At 28.8% G+C, this 17,246-nt stretch overlaps 1 protein-coding gene across 1 annotated transcript in view; it reads left to right on the plus strand.

Annotated features, from left to right (window-relative positions):
* The window catches only part of Notum (palmitoleoyl-protein carboxylesterase notum), a 62,955-nt gene that overhangs the window by 6,551 nt on the left and 39,158 nt on the right, over positions 1-17,246 (plus strand). The window contains exon 2 of the mRNA XM_088189276.1: positions 4,411-4,664. Coding sequence (XP_088045402.1) covers positions 4,647-4,664 — 18 coding nt within the window. The 5' untranslated portion in view covers positions 4,411-4,646. The remainder of the gene's footprint in view (positions 1-4,410; positions 4,665-17,246) is intronic.

Genomic DNA, 17,246 nt, shown 5'->3' on the forward strand with positions numbered 1-17,246 from the left:
AAAGAATGCCCAGCACTATCTATTTCGACAATAAAACAACCTTTGAAAAAAGTAGACATTTGCTCTTTTCCATATAAGGTCTTTGGAGTTGCGATCGCGTCCTTTAGCATTGTCCGTTGCGGCCGCAAAATCAGCGCTCGACAACGCTCCCCTTATACAAACTATCCAGCTTCTCAACGAGCTTCCCAAAATATCTATGAGAAGCTATATGTGTGTGTATAAGTATGTATGAAATGTTTGATCTATTGTGTATAAAACCCATCATGGCGCATTGGGAAACCCTGTCATGATGGTTAGATTTGTAATAGATTAAATAGACTTTATTTTTATCGCAAAAAGTTTGGCGACCGCTGTCTTCCATTCATCGCTCCACTCGACCCGCCGATCGACCCATTGACGGCACCGGCCGGCCAAATCACAAAACGCCAATTAGCAGCACCCGACATTTGGCACCCCGTCCTCTCCACATGCACACATATGTACATACTCGGTGGCGTGAGTCACCTTCGCGGCTTTCGTTTGTTTTTGTCATTTGTCCGCGAGCACGTGCGCTTTGTGGTGACCGCCGCCACCGCTACTTGCTACACTACCTGGCGCCGCGGCTCATTTCAATAAATCCGCTTCGTTACAGTGTCATTATCGATAAATTGCCACGATGCGGTGGGAAAACTCGTTGGGAAAGTGTGCATGTGTGGTAATAGTTCTGAACTGTCTACTGGGAACATGGAAAATTGACAAGTGGTTAAGGATTGAAATTATACCGGAATTTTCAATACCGGTATTACCGAGAGAGAAAAAAGTCAATACCGGTATTGACATTATTATTATTATTATTACAGAAAAAATAATCCAAGTACCGCTCGCATAATTTACGATACATTTAATATTGTAATTAAAACATTTTCATTAATTATTAAAAATAATATTTTCGAAAATTCGGATCAAAATTCTTTTAGAAAAATAAATCTAGAGCATCGTCTTTGATCAACCGCTTTTGGATACCTCCTAAATTTTTATACCAGGGGCCAGAGCACAACTTAAAAATTTATTCCAATAAAATATATTACTCGTTATTTATTGTCAGTTACGATTATCCGAAAGAACCTTATGAAAAAAGAGTGATATTTTTTTAAGAAACATTTTTATATGATTGATGTTTGTGATCTTTTTGTGATTGAGATGTGATTTATTTATATTATTTTATTTTAGTTAGGCAAATTTAATAATAATTTTATAATATCGCAATAGTATTTTTATGCGATATATAAAAAAATAGTTTTAGTGTTGTTAAAAAAATTAAAGTCGACATTTGGATTGATGGATTTTGAAAGTAACAATCAACTTTAATTAAATCCAATTAATCTATATTTTGTATTTAGTATTATTTTGGTATTTAGATTATTTGTTAGTTGCCGTCTATGAAAATGAACAATTAAATGTTAAATAAAGATTGATTAGGACTTTTTTCCGGTGGCCTTTATGAATATGAATGACAAATTTCGGATGTAATCAACAAATAAAAATTACTGTGTATACAGATTCAATGCGGATTAAATTTATACCATCTGATTTGTGCATTGTTATTCATCTTCATAGTCATTCTCAAATATAAGCCAAAAAATATATGTATTGAACATGCGGATAATAATCTCGAGCACGTCCTTATTTTTTCCAATATTGAGAGCCGCATTTTTGTATAAAACCATTTATAGTAGTGACATATAATACAATTAATCCTTTGCATTTTGTCCAAATATTTTATTTTCATTATTTTGCCTAAATGACCTATTTCAATACAACATTGTTTTATGTTACTTTTATGATTTGTTTTATAAAATTAATCTTTTATTATTTTTAATTAAATATCATAGGTTTTAAGATCTAATAGTTCAGAAAGATTTCTAGTTAAACAGGATTTGGAAATTTATATTCAAGCCAAAATCTTAATTTAGTCTATTTGCTGAAAAAATATGACCCATTGTTATGAGAACGTGTTCTAAAAATCAATGTATAAGAAGTAATTATTATGGATTATATTGATACGAATACTACTCGATAGTTAAAGGTATTGTCGGGTTCATTAATTGAACAACTCATCTGTTTATAATTGAACGGAAGGGTTAAAACATATCATCATAAAAAGAGCCATAAAATAATTTTTACCGTTAAAGGAAATATTGTTATTAAAATTAACATTTTAAAATTTCACATAATTATTAAATTTTCAATGAAAGAAAATTTATTAACAGTTAACATTTAAAAGAGCCAAAAATATAAATATCATAACCGAACTCTGAATATTAAGATTATAATTATTTTAAAAGTAATATACTGTAAATTCTTTTAGACTATAAATCATACCATATAATATATAAATATTACCATAATAATTTCCTTTAGTAAGAACCTTATTTGTGTAAGTAGTCCACAGCTGCATATGAAAATATGAGTAATTTCTAGAATTTTATTTTCTGCAATTACAAAGTTTTTTTTATTATTTCATAAAAAAGGCACAGTTGTTTTAATACACAACTTTTTTTATATTTGGTAAGTTTTTAGTGTTTTTAATAATTAAAAACTTCAGATTATTCTACTAAAATTATGAAGGAATATATAAATAATTAAACAAATATTTAAAAAACTATATTACTTTAACTAAATGCTCTTAGATATGTCGAAAGAGCATGATCTATAATTTTAGAATATATCCACAATCTGTTTTCGATCTAAGGCTAATAAATTGCTACTATTTGCTTTACAGTATATTTTAAACATTTTTTTAACGCCAGATTTTGAGAGTAATTTAATTTAATCTTCATAAATACGTAAGAATTTGTATAAATACATAAAATGTAATTAGACGAATATTCATCAATATGGTGTTGCTTAAATCGCTCAATATCTTCGAGAGATTTATTATTGAAGTTATAACCATCCGATGCATAATTATATTTGCGTCGATCATCCCTCATCTTTGTACTATTATTATGTTAATATAAAAATAAACTTTGTTTAGAAAATACACGTTAATCTTTATCTACAATAGCTCCACAAAAATACATTGCTAATCGTCTGTTAATGTTAGCCTTTTTCTGTTTAAGCATTTTATTTGTGTATTGTGTTGTATAAATTAATTTAATGCAATAACTAGTCCTGGCATTTTTTATTTTGATATAGTTTAGGTCCTGTGATAAATCTTATCTGTAAAATAAAAATGATATTTGACTTATTTCATATAATATTACACAGGCGAAAAATATTAGTGCTATAACATATCAGACTTTTGCTTCATCAGATGTAACACTACTTAAATTACTAAATTAATTCATGTAGTTTTTATTTGTAAAATATAATTTCAATTTTTATGAAAACCGCTTTTAATTCAAATCAAAATATTTCATAAATTTGTATTATTAAAAAAAAAAACAGTCTCCAATAAAATTAACCCAAATCAATATTAGTATTTCATACATTAAATAGTGTTTCAGTACATGACAGTTTACAGTACATTTATTAATATTTTACAATGTATATAAATCGATAACCTGATATGGTTTTTTAAATGCAATCAATCACTTTTCAGTGAAAGTTTATAATCGGCATACTTGTACGACTTTTTGCATTAAAACATAATATAACAACAACCCAATAACCGCATTAAATCATTAATGCGTATTAAATTGTGCTACAATTATAATCATCATATTAATTCTTATACATAATGAAAAAACTGTTCTTCCATATTTATGTGAAATATACTTTCGCCGCAATTTACGACCCTGTCCTCGATAAATTACACAACGACCCGTGTTAAATTTACAAAATGTCATTTAAAATATAATATATCTGTGATACAGGGTGTCTTAAAAAAATATATTCAAAGTTTGATGAAGGTTGAAATAGTGACATTTTCAAGTGAACGCAAATAAAATTATTATTTATGCACGCAGATAAATTTATATTGTATATTAATTTATTGGTAAATTAATACAGGATATCTTACTAAAAACAAATAATTACTATAAAAAAGGATATATAAATTATTAGCTTCTTTTCTAATTAATTTTATTGAAATAATAAATTATTAGATTTCACATCACTAAATTGCTCCTGAAAATATTTTATACAGTTTCGTGAAATATGTACATATAATGTTTTTTTATTAGTTCTTTTTTACTATATGTGAGCTCAATTTGATGCTACTTTTTAAATAAAAATATTTATGTTATACTTAAACTGTAGTGTTAGTACCAAACACTATTCAATTAAAATTATTTAAAATCAACTATTTTTTACATTAACTATAAATCATTTTTTGGATGAAATTGGATGTATATATGTTAATTATAATTTTATTATAATAAATTATTTTTTAATTATACTAATAATCATATTTCTCGATGCCCTCAGATGAAATGTGTATCAGGACGTGAACGCGGGGCCGGACAAAAAACACTATTATGGATGCTGTAAAAAAGGGATATAAACTTGAATTACGGCTAAAACCGAATCGTTAAACGGACCTGACTTGAATCAAGTTAATAGTGACACTAATATTATTAATACGCATAATAATTAACGTTAATTAGTTTTATTTATTCGACTGTCCTGCCAACAAACATCAAAGAGCGGCCGCCGCATTCAAGATGGACTCGGCCAAACAGGTGATTACTATACAATTTTATTATTATTGCGTTAATTATTAGTCTATAGACATACGTGTACGTTTAACTTTTATAGTAATAATTCGTAATGACTTGTGTAATTAAAAGTTAACGCTGATGCCGCGCAGCACAATTTGAAATACGCGCCCTTACACTCGAGTTGATCTGGCATTTTCTTGCTACGCGGCCAAATATAGCATGATGGTATAAATAATTAGTGTAATACATATCCGAGTATCATCTTTTATTAAACTGTATCAAAATATTTTTCTTAGAAAAATATGAATCGATTTAAATATATTTTTAGATTTATAGTTAGATCTTACTTTTCAAGACTTCATATATTTTATTTTTCAAAGGAATAGTAATTTTTTTTAATTAAAAAATTGATCCTTTTATATTTTAAAAATCCATAAATAAAATATTAAGCTCATATTTTAGCTTTAAATAAATGCTATATATAATATTTCATAATAAAAATGCAATAAAAAATATGTAATTACAAATTCGATTATATAATACCAAAATCGTTTCTTATATCAATTATATTTTTCCATTAGCTAGATACTATAATTAAGCTTAAAATAAATTACATATATAATACGCATAACTGCCATTCCTAATCGAACATCTAATTAAAAAAAAATATTTGGTCGAAGCATAAGTAATCAGAAAAAAATTACAATACCTTAAAATCTGAGAAGCTTAAATCAGTTTGTAATCTTACAAATAAATTGAATCATGTTCTCATAATGTTTGATATTTTTAAAATTTTTTTTTTTTATGTAGTATTTTCCAAGATTTTTTCTTTCATTCTATAACATCTATAATAAAATTGAATTTTATAAAATATTTAAATACAAGTTCTATTGACTTTGATTAGTTTTTTATCGTTTTATTTATTACTTTTTAAATAACATGTTATGTAGTTGTAATACAGCAAAATAGTTATCATCATAAAAAAATGTGATTCAAGATTTAACCTAATCGCACACCAATCAAATTTAATTGTCGCCGCTAACGAGCCTCTACGTTACGCAATTTCAATAAATGTTTGTTAGTCCGTAATAAAATTTTATTTTCATTGCTTGCGACGAATCATTTCCATAGTTGTGATATAATATAGTATATTTTTTTCATGTCGCAAATTTATTTACGACGTTTTAAACGTCGGCTCAGTGGGACAATATCGTAAAATTGTATTATATACACGGCCATTTCGATTATTGCTATATAAAATCTATAAAATTCATTAATAACCGCCGTTAATGGCGATGAATATTCATAAAACTCTCTTATCGGTATTTTGGCAAACGAAAACAATAATTAATTAATTTATAATAAAATATCATATACCAAAATATGAACATATTTTAAATCGAGAAAAAAATATTCTAACATAATAACTATCATAAAAAAAAAACGTAAAAAAAGCTCATATCGCGTAAAGATAATAATAAAATATCGATAGGTCGCAATCTTTATTTTTATATTTTTAATTGCTATCAAAAAATTTTTTATATGGATATGTCTTAAAAAAGAGCTTTTTAGCATCTTGTAAAGGTGCTATCTAAATACTGAAAGATCACAGAATTAAATAAAATAGTTCCTTAACATTTAAAGTTTATATCCAGGAAGGTTCAAGAACAATTGAGCCACAAAAAAGAGGTTGAAAACAAGATTTTTTAATATCTTGTAAAAATTCTAATAAAATATTGATAGATCATACTTTAAACAAAAATTCGTAATTTAGCTCATTTTATTTTTTTTCTATTTAAAATTAAGCGAAAGTTTATATTTAGAAAGCTTTTAACACAATTGTGCTTCAAAAAAGTAGTGAAAAAGAATATGTTATAATATATTAAAAAAATCATAGATCTCACAATAAACCAAAATCCGTAATATAGCTCATCTAAATATCTTCTCTTGATATTAAAAATTTAGTTCAATATAATTTTTAGAAATGTTTTAACACAATTGTGCCACAAAAAATGTTGGAATTAGATGTTATTAAATATCTCGTAAATATGCTATTAAAATATTGATAGAACATACATTAAATCCAAAATCTTTCCTTGAAATTTAACTTTAGTAAAAGTTTCTAAAGCAAATCCGCCACAAAAAATGATGTAAAAAGAGATTTTTTATATATTGTAAAGATAATATTAAAATATTGATATATCACACTTTATGGTTTAAGAAGCCTAAGGGTATGTAACTTGTAGTTTTTATTAAATTATTATATATTACAATTGCGACAGACGAAAAATGGAGAGATGTTTTTTGCGAGTGGTGGTAGAGAAGCTAGCGTAGGGATGATGTATATACATACGCCTTTAGAAAGCAACATTTGCTTGATGAGCCATCGTCCAATGTCATATTGCATTACAACGGGAATCTTGTAGATCCGGTGATTTATTATATCCGTGACCGTTTCGCAACAAAGAAATATTCTCTCAATGACGAAGAATATTTACTGTAAGAACAAAGCTCGTATTTTTTATGTGATTTTTCTGGTCGTAACGAGGGTTTAATTTTATTTTAATAGTTTGTTGAAAAATTCTACGTTGAAAAATAATTTCAAACGATTTTCCTTTTTTTTGGAAAATTTAAAGCAAACAGAACTTCTTCATTCATGAATACTGGTTCTTTATTAATCTCTTCATTGTCATTCTGTAAAGCTTAACTTCCAGCATTGACCATTTTAACCTTCCAACGTTTCAGTTTATCTGCTATATCCAGAATAATTTCTCCATTTTTATCTTTTAGCATAGGTGATTCCTAAGATTTTTTTGATATTCTATGTACCTCGAGACGTTGTATTTATTTTGAAGATCTATTGTCAGACATCCACTTTTACTTTGCTTTGCATGGAACATAACAAAACCTGATTATTACAACAGCTGATACAGAATCGTGCCAAGGTTAATAGAAAAAATCAGACAATTGACAGCTGTCATTTTTTATTTTAACTTTGCCAGTTAGTATTTTTTTCTCATCGGCTGTTTAGAATCTTCGTTTTATTTTTGTTTTTATATAATAACTCAGCGCCGGTTAATGCGAATTTATGTCATTTAATTTTTGCGTAAATTCGGGTGACGCGTTTCTGCGTCTTTTTATAAATTAAATTGTTTAAAACAACTCCACTAATAAAAGATTCAACCTTCAATTAATATTGCTAATAACTGTTGGTCAAATTTATATTGTCCTCAAAATCCACAGATAAATAAATTATTTTTAATGGAATTTAAAAAATTAAAATGCGATATTATATTTTAATTTAGTATTATTTCGTTGCTTGCTCCTAAAATATATTGCAAAATCAGGAATCTCACGGATCACAAAATTTAAAGTACACCCTGTAGCCTGTATAGATAAAACGTATTTATATCAATCTTTTCAATCGGTCCTGAGCCCCGGCTCAGTTCGTACTGTGGCGATGCAGCATCCGCAGTGGACCGAGTGGACGCCCCTCCCGCGCGCCCTACCCCTCGCCTGCTTTAAGTGGAGCCTGCTGTGCTTTTTCAACTCCGTTTGATGTTCGCCGAATTAGTTAATAAACACGGTGTTTACAAACCGCGGGCCCGCGAACGATTCGATCGCGCGCGGGTCAATTGAAAAAGCTCTTTTGATTTGGGAAATTTTAATGGCCAAACATTCGCCTTTGAATGCCGTGCACGTGAAATAAATTAAGGTAAAATATGATTCACATGCCTAGGTATTATATTTATTTATGTATTTATAAGAACCAATATTGAGGTATTTTATTTTATTATCTAGCTCTGAAATACAAAAATATCAAAAGCACTTATTTTTTATTTTTTTTAATATTACCGTCATAAATATGAGGTTTGATATAAAATAACAGTTTTAAATTTTTTTTAACTTTGGTAGATACTATGTGATTCAATTTTCATTCATATAAGACGCGTATTTTGTGTTTGATAGCCAAGAACTAGCTACGCATTTTGTCAAGTTAACAATTTCTATATTTTTGCATTATTTTTTGGGGTACAGATGAAATAAAGTTTTTATCAACGAGTGTTATGAGTGGTACAAATGTTTGTATAAGTGCTGTGAATACGTCAAAAATGATAAGAATGATTTCATAATCACATGATCTATATTAGGGATATTTATAAAGAAGTTTCTATCTTGTATGGTTCATGCAAAGCAGTTATAACTAGAGTTTTTGTCATAAAACAAGTAGTTGTTATTTGTTGAATTTTCCAAAATTGCTGAATTTTCAATAAATTGAAGTAAAGAAATTGATAGTCGCTGACTACAAAGTATTTCTCTACTGCCTCATAACATGTAACGAAACAAAGCTCTTCGTTAAAGCACCCTCAAAAGGAAAAAACAAAAAGAAGTACGCCAAGTTCGATCTATAATCAAAGTTCTTTATACTGCTTTCTTTAAATATAATAGTGTAGTACGCATACGCTGAATAAAGAATAACTTCACAGTATTATCTGATTTTTTAGCAAAACGGCAGCGTTAAAAAATATTTAATGGAGATTTTCTTATCTTCTTTCTTTAAATATAACTGTAGTATACGATCATGGACGCACACATCCCGCCGCCAGCTTCTCCACCACCGCTCGGAGAATATATTATCGCTGCCACACCAATCAGAACTCTGATAATCTTTCACTAACATCATCCTTCTGCCAGCTTCTCCACCACTGGGTGATAAATGGTGAGAAAACATCTCACCATTTTTCGTCGTTCGTAACATATGTAAATAATGCAATAAAACTCTTACTAAATTCCACTAAGCATCTCACTGGCTACGAAGTCACAACCCTAGGCTTCTCAAACCTTAAAACTCATATTCTATGCTACTTAACTTTTATGTTCTAATAAAAAAAAAACTTCATTAACCAAGATAGGTTATTGCAAATGGCATCAGCGTTTTTGCAGTTGTAGAATCTACAGATTTGCCTTTTTCTAAAATTTAATGCGTATTTTATTTTTGGAGAAAATTTTCAGAACTACATGTTAATTATTTTTTTATTTTTCGGGTTTTTTGAAGCTCAATTGGAATATAAATAGACACCGAAAAGTTGGTAGCAATTTATTTAGTACTACATATCTCGATCATCCACAGTGTGTCGTACAGTGTCAATCTCTTGTGTTGTCGTTTTTGTGGGTTACCCTTTGCTTATGTTATACAATTGTTAAGATATATTCTTGTAATTATCGTTTTATTGCTTTGATTTATATTACTACTTTTTTGTATTAGTATGTAGTAATAATTTCTTTCAACACTATTCTACTATTAAATATCGTTAATTTATTTTACATTTTTTTTTTATATGTTATTAATCTATTATGGATTTTTTTATATAATTTCTTAAGCTCTTTATACTTTTTATAAAATTAATATGATTTTTTTGTAATGGTTATTTATTTCATACTCTTAATTATTTTCTATGGAAACTATTTACATTAAATCAAATTTAAAAAATATTATATACATAAAATACTCTTTATTTATTATTTCTATGGTTAAATATGTAAATATTTAGCTATCTGGGGTACCTCAAAATATTGAAAGATTGACCGCCGTACATGTACGGCGATACTGCTCAAAGGGTTAAATAATTGCACCTTTTTCCAATTTATGCTTTCGAAATTACTTTTATGACAAAATATAGTGGTTGATATCGAGCACAGATCATTTTAATTTTAATTTAGAAAAATACTGTAATGCTTCATTTCTCATCCGTTTTACAGACCAATTTATATTGCCGTAATGAAGTAAATTTTTGCCGCTCGTTACAAAATGTTAGGAATTTAATTAAAATATCATGAGTAAAAGAAGTCGGTGCCTAAACCTGAAAGACCTGGTCTAGAATCTAATATGTTTTTCAATTTATATTGTATCTGGGAGGTTGGAATTAGTGATTATTACAAAATTATTATTCTTATCGATTATTACAGCTTAGTTTTTCTTAGATTTTCCTTATCTCATATTTGAATATCTTGATAAATAATTATAAAATGAGCTAAATTAGCTCATAGAGAATATCATACATGTATAATAAAAAAAACATAGATCAAACTTTTGTTTCTCGTCTAAAGCAGCTTGATTACATGCAACTTCTGTAGAAGATTTTGAATTATAATGTTCGTATAATTTTCGTTTATGTTGTAAATTATTCACTTTTTGTGACACGTAAAAATATGAACAAGAAATAGATTGTTTCTGTTACGTATGAGAAGCTCAGAATATTTTTCTTAATGGTGATTTTGCTGTTTTTATTTAATTCGAGCGGCACTCATTTATTAAGCTTTTATTACGATTAAATTTTGTGCATTATTTTGATTCAAATAACACGGTCATTTGCTCGTTTTTTGATTCTTCTTTTTTTAAAGACATTCAAAGAACGAAATTATTTGAACTGCCTTTGCATCATATGTCACTTATCAATACTCATTATTTAGTTTATTAAAAAAGTTACTGCTTTAACTGCCGTTTTGTACTCACATATAAAATTTATATTATTTGATAATTATCTATTTTTAACTAAATTGTAAACTAAATACAGCTTATATTATTTGATTATCTATTCTTTCTGAACGACATTGCTACATTATAATATCTTTAAGGAACTAATTGCTTGGTCATCAAATATATTCCTTTCTTAATAAGAAGTGACTAGTGAGATCAATTATTAAGAGGCAAAAATATGATTAATTCCTGTTTCCTATATAGTATATAGGTTACGTAAACTTATCTTTGAAATGGCGCGAATAAATCATAAACATAATAAAGTACGAATTGGAGCATAACTCCGTTTTTAAGATATCGTGCGAATTGAATTCTCACGTTACATTACGAATGGGATATTTATTATTATATTTTTTTGCAATTCGCTTACAAACACCATGTAGTCCGGTGAAAGAGGCCGCTTTCCTTTCATCTCGCCGCCTTCGTACTGTTGTGTGTTTGAAATCAAAGTAGTTTCTTGTTTTACTGACTTATTTTTCGTTTGTTTGCCGCGTTTGTTGTAATATTGTTATGGAGTCAATTAATGCGGCCCGCGGGTCTTTTATTGTTATTGGCCTCAGGTGATAATCGCTGATTAACACCGCGCCACGTGGGGACGTACAAGAGCGGCGGCAAATGTTTACCCGGACAAACAGTTTGTACATCGCCAAGGTACACACGCTTTATTGGCTTCGGTGTTCCCTCTCACCATTTACCTGTGCGAGAAAAAAAATAGTTGAACGGAATCCTACTTGAGATTGAGCCGAAAACACAAACTTAAGTATCGATTGATCACAGATTAAAAAGACTTCACATCCTGTTCCGATATTCTGATCGTTTACTTTTCATATGATTGCCATAAATGTAAAAGCAAGGATTTATACCAATTTTTTTTATAATAGTAATAGGTATAGTTAAATGTTGACAGACTTTAAATTTATTGTACTATTATTTACAAGAATTAATAAAAATATAGTGATACTCATTTTCAGAGTAATGTATCTAAATAAATTTCTTAAAATATTAATAGTTGCTAAAAATCTAATATGTTTAGAAGAAGGATCAGATATTTATCGCAATATTTATTTTGTATACAGACCTACCGAGAGGTAGTGGGGGAGAGGGGACAAATTCCCAGAGCCCATTCTCCTTGAGGGGTCCGATTCTGGAAAAAATTATGGCAAGAATATATTTACAAAAAAATAAAATTATATAAATTTAATATTTTTATGAATTATATTATCGATAATTAAATGCAGCAAAATACATAAATAGTACATTCAGTTTCATGAACTTACACCTAAAAAAAATTTAGAAAAAACAGTTTCGAATCTATCCCGATAATATTTTTTTAAATATGTCATTTGTAACCTATGGTGACCGATTGTCAAAAAAATATTTTACCCCTTCGGGGGTTCCTCAAGGATCCAATCTGGGACCTCTGCTTTTTGTGTTATTTATTAATGACATAAATACAGCAATTAAAATTCAAGTTTTCTTCTGTACGCAGATGATTTAAAATTATATAAATGCATTCGATCTATTGCGGACTCCTTCTCTCTACAAAGTGATTTAGAGTCTCTGTGGAGATGGGCTTCCGTTAACCGTCTGCCCTTTAGTGTCGGAAAGTGCCATACTGTGTCATTTTCTCGATCCCGTTCGCCATCAGCTTATTTCTATCATCTCGGTGGTAACATTTTGACTAGAGAAACTTCCATTAAAGATCTCGGAATCACTTTCGAGAGCAAATGGAGGTTCTCTCTACACATACACGACGTCTGTGATAAATCTTCCAAGATGCTCGGCTTTGTTATGAGGAATGCCTTTCACTTTGACGATCCGTCAGTTATTCGCATCCTCTATGACACCTTAGTTCGTAGCATTCTTGAATCGGGATCTATAATTTGGAATCCCCGAATAGCCAAATATTCCCTTTTAGTGGAAAAAATTCAAAAAAGGTATTTAAGATACCTTTACAAAAGGACATTTGGTTATTATCCGTTCTTATATCCTAGCGCCATTCTTTTAGAAGCGTTGGGATATGATTCGCTGAATTCTCGCAGAAAGCTGTATGTCGCTAAGCATTTTTTCAAACTACTAAAAGGTGCTGTCGACAATCCAGCTATTCTCGAGGAATTCCAGTTTTGGGTTCCGGAACATTTTCGAGAATCACGATCGAGACCTCTTTTGATGGCAGTTAGGGTTAAGACATCCGCACTTGCCGACTCGCCTATGGCTGTGGCCATACGGCTCCTTAATACGCTGGCGTTGAAAATTGATTTATTTAATGTTAGCTACGAGGACCTGATCCGGTTTATATCTTTTAATTTTAATATTTTATAATTTTTTTTTTGTATGTTTAAGTATTGTTATATTTATTTATATATATACGTTTTTTTATGTTTTATAAATTTACAATTTGCTTTCGACCATCGTGGCGCATTGGGGTAACCTGTTAGGCCACGATGGTCTTAATTTAATCGAAAAAAATAAAAAAAATAAAAAAAAAATTTCAGTAAAATCATATTGAAATACATTTTCATCAGTAGATTTTTTCCAGTGAAAATATAAATTATCTGGCAGGTGCTAGTAAAATGATATGATTTCAATTTTTATATATGTAGTAATATATATATATATATATATATATATATATATATATATATATATATATATTACTACATATATATATATATATATATATATATTTACATACATACTCACATCCGATGACAGTGAATCTGTATTTTTTAGTAAAGTTACATTTTCACTAGTGAAGTCCAAATATATTTTTAACAGTATATATGTATTTTCTCTAGCGAAAATATAATTTAACTAATCGGCGTTAATATGCTGCTCTAAAATGTCTATAAAACTCAATTTGACAGTTGCGAAACATTAATTTGCTGTTCAAACCCAAACCTATCTCAATGAATTAGTTCTAAAAGTAATTATAATTTCAGAACTTTTATTAGTTCAAGTCCAAAATACAAACTAAGAAGAAGAATATGTATAAACAGACATCGCAACACACATATTGCTCCATAGTTTGTCTGCATTTACTTACACTATTTAAACTGACCAATGCGCTATCTTTGACGCAATCTGTTTTGCCACTCGCCAATTTAAAAACACAAAAATATAAGTTTTTTTAAACAACATTTTTAACCATATACATTGTAACATCCTAATTTAGCGCGACTTATGTCAATCATTATAATAAATTTAGGAATTCTGTGGAAGCTCAAGAACGCCTATTATTAATTATTAAAACGTACTTCAATTAAATTTACTATTGAACTATTATATAGAACTATTCTTTAGCAAATTTCTTACTATTTATATAGTACTATTCTTTAGCAAAACATATCCTTGCGATTGAACTCTAGCTCAGAATTAGCACGAGATCAAACCGCAAACATACATGTAAGTACACAAATTGGTTTCTGTAAATGCCGTGTTACTTATAATGAATATAAACCCTAATCCTCAAAGGGCTTAATGTCAGAACTTGTCAAACTACAGTGCTTGGTTTTAGAGTTTTAATCTAAATAGTCCACGTTTAGTTCTTATCAGCGCGAGTGCTTTGATTCGATACTTTTCCCTGAATGTATACGGACGTTTACTGCTGCAGTTTGAGAATCTGTGGATTTTTCTCAATTCGAAATCCTCGTCACGGAGTCGCATAGTCGCGTGCGCCAACAACATTTTTTCCGCGTAACTTACCCACCTCGTCAGGTGCACATATCTGACAAACTTGCACGAGCAAAAATGCTGTCATTCATGCGCAGTGATCGACAACCTTTAGCTGTTATATTTAAAAAATAAAATACAGATAATTTACTATTCACAGTGCAAATTCTACATTTTTATGTAAATCACAACTATAATATAAAAAAAAAGTAAATAGAAACGTCTAAACAGATATCAAGTAACAATTTTTTTCTCTCACTTGAACGTTAATGAATATTATTTAAGATAAAATAAAGTGGGAAATCCTTAAACGTTTGTTTTTTATATATTAATATGAGTGAAGATTTTATCAGTTCATAAAAATATTTTAGCACTGGATCATTTACAATATTTTTAATTACTTCTTTTAACTAAATGGTATTATATTATATTTTACTAAGCTTACAATGACTATTTGAAGAATTACAATATTTATATTAGCCACAAAATTTTGCTAACATACGCCACTTAAATAAAACATTTCTAAAAAATAAAAATAAAACACAAATAATTACTAAATCATACATTTTATTTTGCCATCTTAAGTTTCGCTTATATTCAGAAAAAAACACTATTTGGATAATTAATAAATAAATTATTTTTTGCCAAGTATTGCCGTCTCTTCTCATTGTAATCTATATTCTCTATTTATTTTTGATTTTAAAAACCTTGTTTTAAAATAAATATTTAGGATTATTTCTTATGTCAAATTTTCATTATAAGATTGTTCCATGTTTATATATATTTTTCTCAAAAAAAAACTGCTAATAATATATTAAATATACAATATGTTATCGCAATTATCGTGATATATTTATTACATTTTTCGGAACTTCTCCATTGAAGCGATTTTTTTATTGTTATATAATTTTAAAATAATTCGCAATTTCTTTTTGGAAAGAATTTTTTATGTATATTTTCCGAGGGAGAAAAATGACTCTTATTTTTAATTTATAGATTTATAAATCTAACAGAAGCGGCAGATATTGTGATAGGTACACAAGAGGTTTTGCTTTATTATCCACTGACAATGACGCTGCAAAACGTAGTGTACAATTTCACTTTCAATGGGTCAGAAAACCATTTCGCAAGCCAACAGTTGGCCGTCGGAGCTGTCAGGTAGAGGCGCATGAAGCTGTAGGCTGGATGAATTTTTTGATGTCGGTGAGATCAAAGCTTTTCGGCTTTCTTCAAGGGGCTCCTAAGGAAAAACACTCGAGCATATAGCCTATGTAGGGCTCACTCGAGACTTATCGATCGTGCTCTAAATCCATAATTCAATTAATTAACAAGTTGATTTTAGTATCAATCATGCGCGTAATCCAAAACATAGTAAATTGTGATTAAGTATATTTGTTATTAGTAAGCAATAACAGATGATGTCTTCTAGATATGTCCAAAGTGTCATCTGCAAACTTAGCTAGGTATTTCCACTGGAAGTTTCCATTAAATATATAATATATAGTATCTGCATCATCTTTAATTGTCAGTCTGATTAGTGGAGAAAATGTGTTGCTTCTTTAGATATTCTAGCGGTTATTTTTTTTTTTGTAGATTTATTTAATTTAGCCTTGTTGTGAAAAAACGTGTTTTTTGCCATTTTTACAAGTCTTCTCTTTTCGAGTAATTTATTTTTAATATTTTTTGCGCTAATTTAAGTTGATTGGTTTACTAAATTAGGAGTCGCTCTCTATGTTGCGTCCTGTGTATTTTTATTAAGATGAAATACAGCGTTTTTAAAACTTTGTGTATTTTAAGTAAAAGGTTAGAATTTTTCAAGTATTCCTTGCTGAAAAGTTGCGAGCTTTTGTTTTTCTCCAAGTTTAGTATTTATCTTTACTATTACAGGAAGTAGTCCAATGACAGATCAAGACAAGATTTAAGCGTAATGTATTGAGTTACTATTTCTTTTGTTACGATCTGTTTTCTTTCTTTATTTTAATACGTCTATTTGATTAACAAAAAAAAATTACAGACACTCTAATCTATGGAATTTATTGGCCCAATCTTGTCTTATATCATAATGTTGGTTGCTTGTAAAAAAATTCGTTGTATTTATATTTTTTGTAGTGTTTAATTCAGGATTTAATCATTATGATAATCGTGCCTCCAACGATATGTTTCAGAGATCAACATTATATCTATATTGTTGTCTAGTTAGAATATGTTAATTCTTGGGTTTTGTTTCCTATTCCGTTAGCGTTCCAAGTTGCTAGCTTCGTAATTTTTATCATAATTAATTTTGGATACAAGTGGGCAGATTTAGCATTCTGTGTTTTATATTATGTTTTAAGTTTTTTGTATGTTCTGTGTTAGATTATCATTTTATTTTATTTCACCGTTTCAGTAGTTTT

Source organism: Plectrocnemia conspersa, unplaced genomic scaffold (assembly GCF_051122295.1).
Source record: "Plectrocnemia conspersa isolate PC_06_02 unplaced genomic scaffold, ASM5112229v1 ptg000001l, whole genome shotgun sequence".
Classification (NCBI taxonomy): Eukaryota; Metazoa; Arthropoda; class Insecta; order Trichoptera; family Polycentropodidae; genus Plectrocnemia; species Plectrocnemia conspersa.